The following is a 19279-nucleotide window of genomic DNA, read 5'->3' on the forward strand; positions in this document are numbered from 1 at the left end:
GGCACATCTTTCCGTCATGCTTCCTGTTGTGCTCCTTACTCTCCCTTTTCTTACATTAACTTTGTGTGGGATTTGAATGCACTAGGCTGTTGTTTATTTTTAAGGGAGACTAGCTTATCTGAACTATGAGAATGGGGCAAGGTGCAGGAAAGCTTTTCTCACTTCATAGAATCTGCCTTATTATGGGTTATTTGGTGAGTGTTAAAAACTATGGTGGCTTGCTTTCTGTGCTTTCCTGGCCGTGTTCCTTCTATAGTTTTGTCTGGGCCATCTCTTTTCTTTGTCTTTATTTCCCCAGTCCTGCTCAAATTTCATTCCATCCCAACAGTTTCTCTTTCATGTGGATTTCTGTGAGGGGACCTTGGCAGGTCAGTTTTGAAAGTTCATGAGGCAGACTATACCAACTTTTCAAGGCTCTTCTTTTTTTTTACAGGGACAAAGAGTCAGAGAGAGGGATAGATAAGGACTGGCAGACAGGAATGGAGAGAGATGAGAAGCATCAATTCTTTGTTGCTGATCCTTAGTTGTTCATTGATTGCTTTCTCATATGTGCCTTGACTGTGGGCCTTCAGCCGACCGAGTAACCCCTTGCTCGAGCCAGCGACCTTGGTTGGGCTCAAGCTGGTGAGCTTTTTTTGCTCAAGCCATATGAGCCCATGTTCAAGTCGGCAACCTTGGAGTCTTGAACCTGGGTCCTCCGCATCCCAATCCGAGCTCTATCCACTGCGCCACTGCTTGGTCAGGCTTTTCAAGGCTCTTATCGTATGCTTGCTTCATGTGTCAACTCTTGGAATGGGCAGACTTCTCCCACTTTCATCTGCTGCTGTCAGATTGGCCCACAGGGCTTTTCACTAAATATCTGTTGGTTTGGGGTTCTGTCCAGTTCAGCCTTGTCATTTCCCTTTGCTTTCTCCCTGGTAGACACCTTTATTGCTGTCCAGGTTTTGTGGCTATTGGTAGTTTGCCCTGATTCGTTTGTATTTTGTGGTACTTTTTATTGTAAATATTGTTCACGTCATCTATATTCTCTACTGAGTTATCTTAATAGGATTTATACAAATTCCCTCATTTAAATTATTTATTTATTTATTTATTTTTAGAGAGAGAGAGAGTCAGAGAGATGGATAGAAAGGGACAGACAGGAACAGAGAGAGATGAGAAGCATCAATCATCAGTTTTTCGTTGCGATACCTTAGTTGTTCATTGATTGCTTTCTCATATGTGCCTTGACCGTGGCCTTCAGCAGACAGAGTAGCCCCTTGCTCCAGCCAATGACCTTGGATCCAAGCTGGTGAGCTTTTGCTCAAACCAGTTTAGCCTGCGCTCAAGCTGGCGACCTCGGGTTCTCGAACCTGGGTCCTTCCTCATCCTGTCCGACGCTCTATTTACTGCGCCACCGCCTGGTCAGGCCCCTCATTTAAATTAATAAGGAAATTAAGCTATAGGAAAACAATGAGACTTTATAAAAGACTCACAGGCAGGGCTGATGTGAGGACCCATTTTTGTATTTTACTTGTCCCTCAACTTTTTTTTTCTTCTTAACCCTGCAAAAGCATTGTCAAGCTTCTTATCCATATTAGTTTTCTATTGTTGTGTAACCTCAAACTTAGTGGCTTAAAGCAACATCTGTTTCTTTTGTGTGTGTATGTGTGTGTGACAGAGACAGAGAGAGGGACAGACAGGGACAGACAGACAGAAAGGGAGAGAGATGAGAAGCATCAATTCTTTGTTGCTGATCCTTAGTTGTTCATTGATTGCTTTCTCATATGTGCCTTGACCAGTGGACTACAGTAGAGGAAGTGACCCCTTGCTCAAGCAAGTGACTTTGGGCTTAAACCAGTGACCTTGGGCTTCAAGCCAGTGACCATGGGGTCATGTCTATGATCCTTCGCTGAAGCCAGCGACCCTACGCTCAAGCTGGTGAGTCTGCACTCAAGCCGGATGAGCCCACACTTAAGCTGCCAACCTCCAGGTTTTGAACCTGGGTCCTCTGTGTCCCAGTCCAATGCTCTTTTCACTGTGCCACTGCCTGGTCAGGCAAAACAGCAGCCATTTCTTATCTCTTAGTTTTTGTTGGTCAGGAGTCTAGGCACAGCTTATGTAGGCACTCTGTTCTTCAGTGTTACTGGGATATATAGTCAAGGCACCAGCTGGGTTGTATTCTTAATCTGGGGGCTAGACTGAAAAGAATCTGCTTTCCAGATCACTCGAGTTATTGACAGAATTTCTTTCTTTTTGGCATTTGTATGACTGAGTGGTCTGGCTTTTTGCTGGCTGTGGGGTAGAGGGTCCCTGCAGTTTCCTGCCTGCGGCCCTCTCCATGGGCAGTTCATAGCAGAAGGAGATTGTCTGTCACTTCATTCTGCTAAGACAGAATCTTATGTACCATCATGTGATCATGGGAGAGGCATTCTATCATCTTTGCCATATGCTGATGGTCAGAAGCATGTCACAGGTTCTGCCCACAAACGGGACGGTTTTAAACAAGAGAGAAACACCAAGGGGCAGTGAAGGTGAGGACCATCTGTCTGCACATTGTCTGAATTGGTGACCTTGAAATCGAGGAAACTTACTCCTGAGCTTATAAAAGACACTTTCTAAGGACCACTTAGATTTCCAGATGTTAGATATCAAAATAATTCATGAAAAATAATAATTCTCTTCAATTTAGCTTTATTGAAACAACTTCATTAACATTTGGTAAACCATCTCTTCTCACACTTCTCAAGTTAAAAAACGATAGACATTATTATTATTATTTTTTTTTTTTTTTCATTTTTTTTTTCTGAAGCTGGAAACGGGGAGAGACAGTCAGACAGACTCCCGCATGCGCCCGACCGGGATCCACCCCGCACGCCCACCAAGGGCTACGCTCTGCCCACCAGGGGGCGATAATCTGCCCATCCTGGGGGTCGCCATGTTGCGACCAGAGCCACTCTAGCGCCTGAGGCAGAGGCCACAGAGCCATCCCCAGCGCCCGGGCCATCTTTGCTCCAATGGAGCCTTGGCTGCGGGAGGGGAAGAGAGAGACAGAGAGGAAAGCGCGGCGGAGGGGTGGAGAAGCAAATGGGCGCTTCTCCTGTGTGCCCTGGCCGGGAATCGAACCCGGGTCCTCCGCACGCTAGGCCGACGCTCTACCGCTGAGCCAACCGGCCAGGGCGACATTATTATTTTTAATGAATTATTTATTGATTGACTTTAGAGAGAGAAAGAAACTTTGATTTTTTTGTCTACTTATTTATGCATTCATTGGTTCATTCTTATTTGTGCCCTGATGGGGGATTGAACCTGCAACCTTGGTGTATTGGGTCCGTGCTCTACCTGACTGAGCTACTTGGCCAGGGCAAATAGCAGATGTTATTAAGGTCCTAACTATGAAAATTCTTTGCCTATGACAGTGATGGGCAATCTTTTGAGCTTAGTGTGTCAAAATTCACCAAAAGACTGAGCATAACTCAGGTGGTGCGTCACTTCGAGAAAAAAACCATAATTTCATGATATTTATAGTTTAAATAACAAAAATGTATAATTGTAATATATAACTGTATTTAATAAACCAAAAACTAATTATTTAACTTACCTGCTTAGTGACTTCTTTGTTCATCTGTCAGTCGGTTTCTTTTGTTGATCTAAATATTGTTTAACTTGTGTGGGGGAGGGGGAACTAAGATAAGTGAGGGGGAGGGGGAATTCTTTAACCTGCCTATTAGTGACTTTTTTGTTGCTGAATTTCATTGGCTAAATCTTCAATTGAAGGTTGGTATTTTTTACACTTCAAGCACAAGCAAGCGCTACTAACTTCAGCTGTCAATCTGTTTCTTTTGTTGGTTTTGATATTATTTAATGCTCAGAATAAGGTTTCACAAAAGTACGTAGAGGTTATGTGGTTGCTGGTAATGGTGATCACAGGGCCCCCAGAAATGCATCCCCCACGGCATTCCGCTGCTCCCTGCTCCGCCGCCTGGAAGTGAGGTCAAAGATCCCCTAATGGCCTAACCGGAAGTCCCAGAACTAGACGCTCTGTGCCAGAGTTCTGTTGTTTTGGCCTACAGACCTCTGGCACAGAGTGTCTACAGTACAGCAAATATTTTATCCTCGGCTACTGCACTTGGCCATGCAGGAGCCAAGGATGAAACGTCCTTCTCGGCATGCGGCCCCATGCGGCCGTGTATCATGGAAAATGGCTATGTGTGTCATTGCTGACATACATGTCTTAGGTTCGCCATCACAGGCCTATGAGATAATAGAAGTTCATTTTGTGCCTATTGTAACATGTATACATGTATGTTTTTAATCTTTTCTCAAAGACAAACATTTGATATACTTACTTGGGCATCATTCTTTTATTTGAGAGAGAGACAGACAGACAGACATGCAGACAGACAGGAAGGGAGAGGGATTAGAAGCATCAACTCATAGTTGTGTCATTTTAGTTGTTCATTGATTGCATCTTATATGTGCCTTGACGGTGCGGGTGGGGGAACTCAGGCTGAACCAGTGACCCCTTTCTCAAGCCAGTGACCTTTGGGTTCAAGCCAGTAACCTGGGGCTCATGTCTGTGATCCCATACTCAAGCTGGCGAGCCTGCCCTCAAGCTGGATGAGCCCGCATTCTAGCTGGAAACCTTGGAGTTTCAAACTTGGGACCTCAGTATTCCAGGTTGATGCTTTATCCAGTGTGGCATCATGGGTCAGGCTGGGCATTAGTCTTAAGTATAGAAGAGTCCATTCCTTGTAGGTTCTAACTTTTACTTCTATTCTGAAGGCAGTTTCTCTGGAATGTGATGATTGGTATCATGTGGTAAGGTAAAAAGATTTGGGGCTCAGTATCAGAAGAGCTTAGTGTCCCTCACTTAGCTGACTGCCCTCAGGCAAGTCATTTAGTCTCTCTGAATCAAAAGAGTTTCCTGAATTGAAGTAAGGATAATAAACCTCAGTTAAAATAACTTGTGATTCAACTGTATGTATCAATTGTGGCTTTGTACAAAAACTTGGGCTTTTGAGTCAAATAGTTATGAGTTAAAATCTTGTTCCTATAACTGTGTGACTTTTGAGAAGTTCTTATCTCTGAGTCTTTTCTTTGTTGAAAAAATTAGACAATCTTTCATTGCAGTGTTGTAAGGATCAGAGCTTTATATGAAAAGCACCAAGTACAGTTCTCAGCACTGGTGCTCAATAAATGAATGATGGTGGTATTTGTTTATCTACCACTGTTCCCCAACTTAGTTTTTTAGGTCCCTGGATAAATTGGATTCCTGCCCCCTCTCACAATCTAGGTTAAAATTACAATCTCTTTGTCCTAGGTCAAACTATTTTACTGTCAGCTAAATCAGGGGTCTCAAACTCAACTCAGCATGTGGGCCGCAGAGCAAGATCACAGCCGTTCGGAGGGCCGCACTAGGTCTACAAAAGGCAACTGTTATGCAACACTTTTCTCACTGCAGTTGAAAACAAAAAAAATCAGTACAACAAGCACAATCGTACATGCAGTTTACTCTGTCACAAAACGACCAGAAACTGTAGTTCGCATCACAACTGCTGTTAACTAAGCTAATATCTAGCTAGGATGCTAGAGAAATGAAAAATACAAGTAGGCCCCTAGGCTTACTTAATTTTATCGAAAATATTTTGAACTTCGTGGATTAGTCTGCGGGCCGCACAAAATTGTTCGGCGGGCCGCGAGTTTGAGACCCCTGAGCTAAATGAACCACTGACTGTCTTAAAGATCCCTTGGTGTCTGTCTGTAGGAGCTATTAGTCCTTTTTTTTTTTTTTTTTTTTTCAGAGCCAGAGAGAGGGACAGCCAGGGACAGACAGCCAGGAACGGAGAGATGAGAAGCATCAATTATTAGTTTTTCGTTGCGCGTTGCAACACCTTAGTTGTTCATTGATTGCTTTCTCATATGTGCCTTGACCACGGGCCTTCAGCAGACTGAGTAACCCCTTGCTCGAGCCAGCGACCTTGGGCTCAAGCTGGTGAGCTTTTGCTCAAACCAGATGAGCCCGCGCTTAAGCTGGTGATCTCAGGGTCTTGAACCTGGGTCCTCTGCGTCCCAGTCCGACACTCTATCCATTTCACCACTGCTAGGTCAGGCTCTTTTCTTTTGACAGATACAGAGAGAGTCAGAGAGAGGGACATATAGGGACAGACAGACAGGAAGGGAGAGAGATGAGAAGCATCAATTCTTCATTGCAGCATCTTAGTTTTTTTTTTCATTTTTTTTTTTTTTCATTTTTCTGAAGCTGGAAACAGGGAGAGACAGTCAGACAGACTCCCGCACGCACCCGACCGGGATCCACCTGGCACGCCCGCCATGGGGCGACGCTCTGCCCACCAGGGGGTGATGCTCTGCCCATCCTGGGCGTCGCCATGTTGTGACCAGAGCCGCTCTAGCGCCTGAGGCAGAGGCCACAGAGCCATCCCCAGCGCCCGGGCCATCTTTGCTCCAATGGAGCCTTGGCTGCGGGAGCGGAAGAGAGAGACAGAGAGGAAGGAGGGGGGGTGGAGAAGCAAATGGGCGCTTCTCCTGTGTGCCCTGGCCGGGAATCGAACCCGGGTCCTCCGCACGCTAGGCCGACGCTCTACCGCTGAGCCAACCGGCCAGGGCCCATCTTAGTTTTTTTTTGATTGCTTATTCATTGATTGCTTTCTCATATGTACCTTGATGGGGCTACAGCAGAGCGAGTGATGCCTTGCTTAAGCCAGCGACCTTGGGCTCAAGCCAGCGACCATGGGATCATGTCTATGATCCCACGCTCAAGCCAGCGACTTTGAGCTCAAGCTGGCAACATCGGGTTTTGTTTTTTTTTTTTTGTATTTTTCTGAACCTGGAAACGGGGAGGCAGTCAGACAGACTCCCGCAGGCGCCCAACCGGGTTCCACCCGGCACGCCCACCAGGGGGCAATGCTCTGCCCATCTGGGTCATCGCTTTGTCGTGACCAGAGCCACTCCAGCGCCTGGGGCAGAGGCCAAGGAGCCATCCCCAGTGCCCAGGCCATCTTTTGCTCCAATGGAGCCTCGGCTGCAGGAGGGGAAGAGAGAGACAGAGAGGAAGGAGAAGGGGAGGGGTGGAGAAGCAGATGGGCTGCCTCTCCTGTGTGCCCTGGCCAGGAATTGAACCCGGAACCTCCACACGCCAGGCTGACACTCTACCACTGAGCTAACCGGCCAGGGCCGGCAACGTCTGGTTTTGAACCTGCATTCTCCGTGTCCAAGTTCGATGCTATATCTACTGCGCTACCGCCTGGTCAGGCTGTTTTTATTTTATTTTATTTTATTTTTAATTTATTTACTCATTTTTAGAGAGGAGAGACAGGGGGGGGGGAGCAGGAAGCATCAATTCCCGTACGTGCCTTGACCAGGCAAGCCCAGGGTTTCGAACCGGCGACCTCAACATTCCGGGTTGACGCTTTATCCCACTGTGCCACCACAGGTCAGGCTGTTTTGTTGTTTTTTTAAATAAAGATTTTGTTTATTGATTTTACAGAGAGGACTGGTCGGGAGGAGTGAGAAGTATCAACTCATAGTTGCTTCACTTTAGTGGTTTATTGATTGCTTGTCATATGTGCCTTGACCAGGCAAGCCCAGGGTTTTGAACGGGGGACTTCAGCATTTCAGGTCAATGCGTTACCCACTGCGCCACCAGAGGTCAGGCACCATTAGTCAGTTTTCAGGACTATGGTTGAATCTACATCCAGTAGGCTTATATGAGATTCTTTTCTTTCAGTGATCTCTCTGAGGGTTATGAGAACAGGGATAGATCAATTTAGCCTTTTTTTTTTCTTTCTAGATGTCCCTATACACCCATAATTTCACTACAATTCTCTTATCACTTCTTTCCCCCAGGCACACTGCACTTTTTTTTTTTTTTTTTTGTATTTTTCTGAAGCTGGAAACGGGGAGGCAATCAGACAAACTCCCACATGTGCCCGACCGGGATCCACCCAGCATGCCCACCAGGGGGCAATGCTCTGCCCATCTGGGGTGTTGCTCTGTTGCAACCAGAGCCATTCTAGCGCCTGAGGCAGAGGCAATGGAGCCATCCTCAGCGCCCGGGCCAACTCTGCTCCAATGGAACCTTGGCTGCGGGAGGGGAAGAGAGAGACAGAGAGGAAGGATAGGGGGAGGGGTGGAGAAGCAGATGGGTGCTTCTCCTGTGTGCCCTGGCCGGGAATCGAACCTGGGACTCCTGCACGCCAGGCCGACACTCTACCACTGAGCCAACCGGCCAGGGCCTGCACATATCTTGTTTTAAAGTAAAAAACCAAAACGGGACCAAATACAATTATTTAAAATAAAGAACAAGTAAATTTAAATTAACGAACTGACCAGTATTTCAATGGGAACTATGCTCCTCTCACTGACCACCAATGAAAGAGGTGCCCCTTCCGGAAGTGCGGAGGAGGCCAGATAAATGGACTCAGGAGGCTGCGTGTGGCCCGCGGGCTGTAGTTTGGGGACCCCTGACCTACACCCTTCCGTTGTCAGGAATCATTATATTTTCTCAGAGGGTTCTGTGTTCAGTACTAGAAATTGATAGTGACAGAGCACTGTTATATGTGCTATATTTGTTATTTAAATCTCAAATATATGAGTGAGGTTGATATAGTTATCCAATGCTTATGGTCGAGGAAGCAGGCTCAGAGCTTAAGTGACGTCCCACTGCCACATACTTGTAAGATACTTATTAGAATCTTAACTCAGATCTGTCTGAGTCCAAAGCTCATTGTTTATCTTAGGATATTGGACTTCTGCTGGGAAGACACTTGTGGGATCTTGATATTTGTGTCTATGTGGACTTAATTAATTATAGTTACTTCTCTGTTTATAATGTTGACTGAGAGACTGCTTCACACTATAGGAAAGTCACTTACTTTAAATGGTTGGCTCTGTATAATTTGGAATATGTCCCATAGAAGAGGCTTCCAGTGAGAAGGCCAGTGAAAGTGATTAATACTCTCCTTTTTCCTTCTTCCTCTTTGATCTCTTAGGAGAAGGTCTTTGAAAATTACCATGAGATCTGGTATTTGGGAGTACTTTGGCCTTTGATTGTAACATTGCATTAAAAGTATCTTATTTATTCAAAAGTCTTTAGGAACTAAAAAATGACCCTGGACTTCATTTCATTTAAACTGATTTCTGTGCCCTGCATATAGGCACTACTGTTCCTTTCTTGTTCCAGAAGAACTTGTTATTGTCTTTTTACAATAATTTTTTATTTGAGAATAAAAATAATCCAATAGTTTTATCATGTTCTTACAAGAGGGTCCATCTAACATTTTGTCATTTTTGTTTCTATTTTTTTTTTTTTTGTATTTTTCTGAAGTGAGAAGCAGGGAGGCAGAGAGACAGACTCCTGCAAGTGCCCGACTGGGATCCACCTGGCAAGCCCACCGGGGGGCGATGCTCTGCCCATCTGGGGAGTTGTTCCATTGCAACAGAAACCATTCTAGTGCCTGAGGCAGAGGCCAGGAGCCATCCTCAGCACCTGGGCCAACTTTGCTTCAGTGGAGCCTTGGCTATGGGAGGGGAAGAGAGAGACAGAGAGGAAGGAGAGGAGGAGGGGTGGAGAAGCAGATGGGTGCTTCTCCTGTGTGCCCTGGCTGGAATCGAACCTGGGACTTCCACACGCCAGGCTGACACTACCACTGAGCCAACTGGCCAGGGCCTCTAATCTTTTTTAAAATAAAGAAAATACTATGGCTTTTAAAAAAGTATTTATATATTTGTTAGGTAATAACTTAAAAATACAAATAAATCGAAGAACAGAAGAAAATCACCTTTAGTCTCAGGATTTACATATATAACCACTGTTATTCTGTTTACTGTTTCAACAGACTTCAGTCCATCTCACATGTTAGCCACTGACATCTTGGACAATTTTAATCATTAATAACGAAGTGTATAATAAAGAAGCAGTGGGTGTTTAGAAAGAGTTGGAAGACATCATGAGTTTAAACACTTTCAGTAATGTCACTGGTGATACCCAAAGGTAAGCCTCCAATTTTTTCCTTTAATTGAGAATTGCTTTTGGTTGCAAGGAGCAGGGAGAAGTCAGTGGCTGGAGGGGCTGGTTGTAAGAATTCTCCTGGTGTGGAAGGGGGTAAAACTTTCATGGGACTGGGGGAGCAGGAGTGATGCCCCTGGAGACTTAGTGCTCCTTTGTTAACTCGGTCCACAAAAGTCGAAGTGTCCATACTCTTGTCCCTAGAAACTTGCTTCTTATTTTCCACCTCTCTAAATCTTTCCTTCTCTTTGTATTTCTGTGTTCACATTTCTGCATAGTGATTGCTTTGGCTTGCCGTAGTCTTTGTGGCACTAATTCTTCCTTCTTCATTGCCACATCTGTTGTTTGGGAACCCTTTTAGGTTTAGCTCCTGTTGCTAACTGCTTCTTTACTTGGGAGTTTACATTCCAAGACTTGCTACTGCTTATCTTTTTTGTGCCATTATATACCTGCTTTTGGGTGCAGTGCATACCTTTGGTTTGTTCACCTCTGATATGCATAGTATAAAAACCTGAATCTGTAATATAAAACTGAGCCATCTTGCAGAATTGAACCCAAAGTGTAGTTTACAAAGAAATAAGCACAGAAATTGAAAGTGTTTAGAAACTTTCATAATCATGTAACAGAATAATTTTGCTTGTTGAATCTAATAATAAAACACTTGGGATTATATTTTGTTTTTAAATTTCTTTTTTAGTTATCCATTTACAATATATTTTACAAAAGCATCATGGGGGGGGGATAGCCCAAATATTCTTTCTCATATTTAGTTTGAGAAGAGCTGATCTAGACTGCCTTCAGCAAGGGTGTGTGGGTGTGGCAAGTACTATGACTAAAATGTACTTCACCTATAAATAGGGTTTGCTATACTATAAACATTTTCTACCTATCTTTTGAAGCTACCTTAAATCCTTTATGAAACAGGGTAGGGAGTAAATGAATAAGATATGAACTTTTTACTTTGCTAAAATTTCATCTCATAGAGGACTTGTTCTTTTATCAAATGTGGCCTGGGTCAAGAGTGAGGCCTCAGCTTGTCCTCCAACACTACAGGTAAGGAATATGGTTCAAAATCTGCTCAATAGAGGATCTTCAAGGTTCCTTCTTGCTGTGCTATTCTATTTTATCTATGTGTATACATACATATATTGAATATATGTATTTTAATGCAAATAATACATGCAGTTTTAGAAAAGTTAAAAAATACAAATGAAAAAACAATAAACCTACTTATAATTCTAGTACTTTAACTACTAATAATATTTTGGTATATACTTATATACTTGTCCGTACCTTTTCTTAGGAATACATAAATATATAAATATATATTTTAAAAATTAGAATAATGTTTCACATTATTAGTATCCTGCCTTTTTTTCAATTTTGGGAAGAACATCTTAATGCATCAATGTACATTTGCCATAACTTTTAATTTTTTTTTTAGTGTGGGGGAGAGAGAGAGAGAGAGAGAGAGAGAGAGACAGAGACAGAAGGGAGAGAGACGAGAAGCATCAGTTCTTCATTGCAGCACCTTAGTTATTCATTGATTGCATTCTCATATGTGCCCTGACATGGGGGCTCCAGCTGAGCCAGTGACCCCTAGCTCAAGCCAGTGACCTCAGGGTTCCAAACCTGGCTCCTCAGTGTCCCAAGAGGACACCCTATTCACTGTGCCACTGCCTGCTCAGGCTCTGTATGACTATTCCTAATTCAATTCCACACTTTCAGAGTCTCTATTCTGGTGTGTTGTTCTGCATGCGTACTTTTAATTTAGTTCCACAGTTTTGATTGCTGTAGGTTTTATTGTTTTGGTTTTTTTTAGTGAGAAAGACAGACATACACACACACACACACACACACACACACACACACACACACACACAGATAGAGAAGGACAGAGAGGAAGGGAGAGAGATGAGAAGCATCAACTCATAGTTTTGGTGTCTTAGTTATTGATTTGGTGTCATTGATTGCTTTCTTATATGTGCCTTGACCAGGGGGCTATAGCAGACCATGTGACGCCTTGCTCAAGCCAGCGACCTTGGGTCCCAGCTGGTGAGCTTTGCTCAAACCAGATGAGCCTGCGCTCAAGCTGGCGACCTCTGGGTTTGAACCTGGGTCCTCTGCGTCCCAGTCCGATGCTCTATCCACTGCGCCACTGCCTGGTTAGGCAAGGAGAATTATATTTTATTATGATCTCATTTCATAGGTTGAAGAATGCTCCATTGGATTTAAAACAAGTGCTTAAAAGTGAAACAGAATTGGAAACTGTCGCTGATCTCAGGAAGAAGCTCCATCGGGCTAAGAAAGAAAAATTAGAAATAACAACTAAGCACAATGTAGAGGTAGAATTTATTTTCCTCTTCAATAATGTTAGAAGTAGAGTTTGATTTAGATTCATTTCATATTACAAAGTCCATGCTTAACATTTATCACCATAACATTATTGTACTTAAAAAGAGAATTATAAAGAAAATGGATTTTTTTTGTGTGTGACAGAGACAGAGAGAGTCAGAGAGAGGGACAGATAGGGACAGACAGACAGGAAGGGAGAGAGATGAGAAACATCAGTTCTTTGTTGCTGCTCCCTAGTTGTTCATTGATTGATTTCTCATATGTGCCTTGACGGGTGGGGTGGGGCTACAGCAGACCGCGTGATCCCTTGCTTGAGCCAGCGACCTTGTGCTCAAGCTGGTGAGCCTTGCTCAAACCAGATGAGCCCGTGCTCAAGCTAGCGACCTTGGGGTCTTGAACCTGGGTCCTCCTCATCCCAGTTCGATGCTCTGTCCACTGCGCCACTGCCTGGTCAGGTGAAAATGGATTTTTTTAATATAGTAGATTGTATAGAAGTGTTAAGAGTAGAAATTTAATGCGTTATGTTTGTTTGTTTTCTTAAATTTATTTTAATTACTGGGTAAACTTGATCAAAATATTAATTGATGAATGCATTTGGTGACTGAAAGATTTGTAAATTAGACTTTTTTGAGATTTTAATTTAGGTTCCTTTTTGTCTCAGTCATGCAACATCTCTTAAACAAGGAGATTTGAGTATGAAGTGTTTTTTGTTTTTTCAATTTATTAAGTGAGAGGTGGGGAGGCAGAGACAGACTCCCGTATGCTACCCAACTCGGATCCACCCAGCAAGCCCCTACCAGGCTACGCTGTGCCCCTCTGGGGCCCTTGCTCTGTTGCTTGGCCACTGAGCTATTTAGTTCCTGAGGTGGAGACCATGGAGCTATTTTAGCACCTGGGGCCAACTTGCTCGAACCATTCAAGCCATGGCTACAGGAGAGGAAAAGAGAGAGAGAGGGAGAGAGAGAGAAAAAGAGAGAGAGAGAAAGGGGGGAGGCATGGAGAAGCAGATGGTTGCTTCTCCTGTGTGCCCTACCTGGGAATCGAACCTGGGATTTCTACATGCTGGGCTGAAGCTCTACCACTGAGCCAACTGGCCAGGGCCTGACGTGTTTAATCTTAGTATAATTCATAAATCAGATATTAATTTTTTTGTTTTATTTCATTACTATATCTTTTAGTATGTGAATATATACAGGGCAGGGCAAAAGTAGGGTTACAGATGTTTGGAAAATAATACAATAATAATAATACAAGAATAAATAGTTTTGTGTACTCACAACTGTAACCCTACTTTTCTGCACCCTGTATATATAAAAATATATAGCCTGACCAGGCAGTAGCACAGTGAATAAAGCGTGGGACTGGGATGCTGTGGACCCAGGTTCGAAACTCTGAGGTTGCCAACTTGAGTGGAGGCTCACCAACTTGAGCGAAGGGTCGCTGACTTGAGTGTGGGATCATAGACTGACTCCATGGTCGCTGGCTTGAGCCCAGAGGTTGCTGGCTTAAAGCCCAAGGTCGCTGGCTTGAGCCCAGGGTTGCTGGCTTGAGTAAGGGGTCACTCGCTCTGTGTTAGCTCCCCGGTCAAGGCATATATGTGAAAAACATCACTGAACAACGAAGAAGCTGCAAAGAAGTGATGCTTCTCATCTCTCTCCCTTCCTGTCCCTCTGTCCCTGTCTGTCCCTCTCTCTGACTTTCTCTCTGTCTCTGTCAAAAAAAATAAGTGTATATATATACTTTATATGTATATATTTCAAGGACGGTAGTTATCCTTTCCTGTAAGAAAAGTCATGAATTATATGTTTATGTCTTTTCTGTCTGTTTTGTGTTTTCTAACTTTTGCTCTTTTTAAATCTTAATCTTAAAGTTTGGCTTAAGCAACCTGTTATAATGGAAAGAATATCGAATTTCATAGATTTGGACCTCATTCTTAGCCCTTGCATTTATATGTGACTTTGGGCGAGTAATTTATCCTGTACATCATTGGTTTCTCTCTGTGAAATGCTGGTCTTAATAGGTTGTTGTAATAATTAAGTGAATTTTATAAAGTGCCTGTCACTGTAATAGTAGTTGTAATTTATTGACACTTAAGTATAAACAGTGTGTATTCTTTCTCTTTTTACTCAGTTCTGATACTATTCTGTCAGGAAACCTTTTAAAGCCCCGGAGGGGACACTGATTACTCCTTTCTTTGTTCTTTCTCAACATGTTGCTGCTAGAGATATTTCAGAGTTAAAATGTTTATTTCATGCTTACCTGCTCCTGAAGCTCTGGCAGCTTCCTGCGAGCTGGGAGCAATGACCAAGCCTTGTCTCTCTGTCTGTCACATGGTTTAGGCCCTCAGTAACTGTGTGTTGGCTGAATAAATGTTTGGAAAATCATTTTTTGTGGGTATCTAAGGAATAATGAGTAGCTTCTGATTAAAATAACAAGCAAAGCATATATGACTTTTATTTGTATTTTAGTAGCAAATGAGGTAATTTTAAAGTGAGGTAATTGAGGTAATTGCTTTTATTTATGTATATATTGCATAGTGAATATAAAGTGACATTTGTTAAAATTGGGCTAATTGTTCATAATCTCCAAAACTTATTTTTGGAGATTTTTAAAACCAAATGTACATTAATGTCATGATAATCATTTATTATTTATACTAAATGTTTTCTTCATGTATATTTATAGTTGTCATCAGATTTCTCTTAGCAGAACAGACTTTTTATTGTCTTTTTTAATCAAAATGTTTTTTTTTTTTTTTTTTTGCCAGAGATAGAGAAAGAGGGGTGTGAAGGACAGACCGGGACAGACAATCAGCAAGGGAGATAGATGAGAAGCATCAACTCACAGTTTTGGCACTTTAGTTCACTGATTGCTTTCTCATACATGCCTTGACCTGGGGGCTCCAACCGAGCCAGTGACCCCTTGCTCAGGCCAATGTCCTTGGGCACAAGCCACTGACCTTGGGCTCAAGCCAGTGACCTTGGGCTTCAAGCCAACAACCTTTGGACTCAAGCCAGTGACCATGGGGTCACATCTATGATCCCATGCTGAAGCCAGCAACCCTGAGCTCAAGCTGGTGAGCCCATGCTCAAGCCAGTGACCTTGGAGTTTGAAACCTGGGTCTTGTATGTATGTCCCAGTCTGATGCTCTATTCACTGCACCACTGCCTGGTTAGACCAATTTGCTTCTTTTTTTTTTTTTTTTCAAAGAGAGGGAGGGATAGACAGGGACAGACAGACAGGAACGAAGAGAGACGAGAAGCATCAATCATTAGTTTTTCATTGCGCGTTGCAACACCTTAGTTGTTCATTGATTGCCTTCTCATATGTGCCTTGACCGCGGGCCTTCAGCAGACTGAGTAACCCCTTGCTGGAGCCAGCAACCTTGAGTTCAAGCTGGTGGGCTTTTTGCTTAAACCAGATGAGCCCGCGCTCAATCTGTCGACCTCGGGGTCTCAAACCTGGGTCCTCTGCATCCCAGTCCAATGCTCTATCCACTGTGCCACCGCCTGATCAGGCCCAATTTGCTTCTTGATTTCATTTAGGGAATAGAAGGAGAGGAGAGAATGATGTTTTGTTTTTTTAAAATGAGACAGAGAGAGAGGGTCAGAAAGGGACAGACAGACAGAAAGGGAGAGAGATGAGAAGCATCAATTCTTTGTTGTGGCTTCTTAGTTGTTCATTGATTGCTTTCTCATATGTGCCTTGACCTGGGGACTACAGCAGAGTGAGTGACCTGTTGCTCAAGCAAACGACCTTGGGCTTCAAGCCAATGACTTTTGGGCTCAAGCCAGTGACCATGGGGTCACATCTATGCTCCCATGCTCAAGCCAGCTACCTTAGGGTTTCAAACCTTGGTCCTGTACGTCCCAGTCTGACACTCTATCCACTGCACCACTGCCTGGTCAGGACAATTTGCTTCTTGATTTCATTTAGGGAATAGGAAGAGGAGAGGAGAAAATGGTTTTTCTTCTTTTTTTTAAAATGAAACACAGAGAGAGGGACAGATAGGGACAGACAGACAGAAAGGGAGAGATGAGAAGCATCAAGTCTTTGTTGTGGCTCTTTAGTTGTTCATTGATTGCTTTCTCATATGTGCCTTTGGGGACTACAGCAGAGCGGTGAACCCCTTGCTCAAGCAAATGACCTTGGGCTCGAGCCAGTAACCTTGGGCTTTAAGCTAGTGACCTGTGGGCTCAAGCCAGTGACCATGGGGTTATGTCTGTGATCCCACGCTCAAGCTGGTGAGCGCATGCTTAAGTTGGCAACCTTGGGGTTTTGAACCTGGGTCCTCTGCAACCTGGTTTGATGCTCTATCCACTGCACCACCGCTTGGTTAGGTGATCAGGTTATCCTTTTCTTATGTATGACTATTCCTGGATTAAAACTTGTGATTTTCCTTTATTTTTATAAGAAGTTCATATAAGAATTAAAATTTTTTTCTCTGGTGGATTCTCTAAAATTAGATAATTACTCATGTTGTCTGACCAGGCGGTGGCACAGTGAATAGAGCAATAGACTGGGACACAGAGGACCGACTGAGGTTTGAAACCCTAAGGTCGCCGGCTTGAGCATGGGCTTATCTGGTTTGAGCAAAGCTCACCAACTTGGACCCAAAGTCTCTGGTTTGAGCAAGGGGTCACTTGGTCTGCTGTAGTCACCCAATCAAGACACATGTGACAAAGTAATCAATGAACAACTGAGGTGCCACAATGAAGAATTGATGCTTCTCATCTCTCTCCCTTTCTGTCTGTCCCTATTTGTCCCTCTCTCTGTCTCTCTCTGTCTCTGTCACAAAAAAAAAAGAAAATTACTAGTTGTCATTTGGTAAGGCTAGTGCTTCTTTTCCAGTCTTTTAGAAAGTATCACTTTATAAATTGTTGTGTTCTGAATATAACAGAAACAATTATTTTCAAAGAAATTTAGATGTTTGGGTGAATGATCTCATAATCTTGGAGACAGATTTTAATATTGGTTCGTATTCCTGTTTTTAGCTGGCGAGCTATGAAAGCCAGTTAGCCAAGCTCCGAGCTGAGGTTGAGAAGGGAGAAGCATTGCGGCAAAGTTTGGAGTATGATCTGGCTGTTGCTAGAAAGGAAGCGGGTCTTGGAAGACGGGCTGCTGAAGAGAGGTTAGCTGAGGCACACAGGGTCCAAGACAAACTCTGCGGTAAGGCCACTAAAACTTATTCCCATGTTCAGAATTATGACCTCATTGTATATCATTGCTCAGCATTGTGTATGCATTCCATATGGGATCAGAAGTTACGTTTTGATTCATTGACTGGCCTTTGATGGACAGACTTTGCTGAGTGTGTCTAAAGTCTTCAGGCAATTATGTGAACGTTCATCTATGTTATATTAATTTTTTTAATGTTATATATGTATGGAAAAAGGGGTTGAAAATTTTGTTGATAACTTTTTAAGGCACCTTTTCCATGAAGAATCTGGAGAATCACATAGAGATTAAGAAAAAAAATGTATGTTAGGCCTCCTATCACATATGGTCTTGAATTGGAATCTCGCTTGAGAGAATCTGTGAGAAGCACTGCAGGTGCTTTGGTGTTAGCTTGTTTAGGAACACTTGGGTTAGAGTGTGGTACCTAAGAAGGAAAAAGGCAGTGGACTTAGCTCTCAAAAGTTACTGTTACTATCGCATACGACCATCTTAAAATCGTTTTACTTAAGTATATATTAAAGAAATATGCCTAGATGAGTGTAAACTGATCACAAGAACCCAGATCATGGAACACAAAATGACCTGAAGTCCTTCCACGTGGATAACTACCATCCTGATTTTTAATTGCAAGGGTTGATTTTGCCCTTTTTTTGGTACTTTATTGGAATAGACTCACAAAGTATGTACTCTTTTGTATCTGGCTTCTTTCTTTGAACTTAGTGTTAGTGAGTGCTTCTGTAATGTTGTATGAACTTCATATTGGTATTTAGTATTATTATATTGTGTGAATATACCACACTTTTAATTCATTCACTCTTGATGGACATTTGAATTATGTCTTGGTTTTTGTTTTTTTTTAATTTTCTTTTTTTACAGGGACTGAGAGAGAGTCAGCGAGAGGGATAGATAGGGACAGCAGACAGGAATGGAGAGAGATGAGAAGCATCAATCATCAGTTCTTCGTTGTGACACCTTAGTTGTTCATTGATTGCTTTCTCATATGTGCCTTGACCGCGGGCCTTCAGCAGACGGAATAACCCCTTGCTTAAGCCAGTAACCTTGGGTCCAAGCTGGTGAGCTTTTCTGCTCAAGCCAGATGAGCCCGCTCTCAAGCTGGCGACCTCGGGGTCTTGAACCTGGGTCCTCCACATCCCAGTCTGACGCTCTATCCTCTGTGCCACTGCCTGGTCAGGCGGTTTTTGTTATTAATAATAACGTTGGCATGACGTTTTTGTACACAGCACATTTTAATTAAGAGAACACTGAACATGAATTCAGAAGATTTAGGTTTGCATCAAGTTCTACCTGACTTATTTACTGATATTTGAACCTAGGTTGTTTTTTGTTTTTTTTTTAAAGATTGACAACCTTCTTTTTTTTAATTCATTTTTAGAGAAGGACAGAAGGGGGGAGGAGCTGGAAGCATCAACTCCCATATGTGCCTTGGCCAGGCAAGCCCAGGGTTTCGAACCGGTGACCTCAGCATTTCCAGGTCGACGCTTTATCCCCTGCGCCACCACAGGTCAGGCAAACCTAGGTTGTTTTAAGGATTAAATAAGAAAATGAAAGTCCTGGTCAGATAGCTCAGTGGTTTGAGCATCATCCCAATACACTAAGGGTGTGGGTTCAATCCCTAGTCAGTGCACAGAAAATCAACCAATGAATGTATAAATAAGTGGAACAAAAAAATTGATGTTTCTCTCTTTCTTTTTTTCTTCCCTCTCCACTGTTCATCTCTCT

The 19279-nt window shown here is 43.1% G+C and overlaps 1 protein-coding gene across 1 annotated transcript in view; it reads left to right on the plus strand.

Moving 5' to 3' along the window:
- CCDC171 (coiled-coil domain containing 171) overlaps positions 1–19279 on the plus strand; it is a 395587-nt gene that overhangs the window by 5542 nt on the left and 370766 nt on the right. Inside the window, exons 2-4 of the mRNA XM_066368208.1 lie at positions 9837–9991; positions 12216–12351; positions 17356–17530. Coding sequence (XP_066224305.1) covers positions 9948–9991; positions 12216–12351; positions 17356–17530 — 355 coding nt within the window. The 5' untranslated portion in view covers positions 9837–9947. The remainder of the gene's footprint in view (positions 1–9836; positions 9992–12215; positions 12352–17355; positions 17531–19279) is intronic.

This window comes from Saccopteryx leptura, chromosome 2 (genome assembly GCF_036850995.1).
Source record: "Saccopteryx leptura isolate mSacLep1 chromosome 2, mSacLep1_pri_phased_curated, whole genome shotgun sequence".
Taxonomy (NCBI): domain Eukaryota; kingdom Metazoa; phylum Chordata; class Mammalia; order Chiroptera; family Emballonuridae; genus Saccopteryx; species Saccopteryx leptura.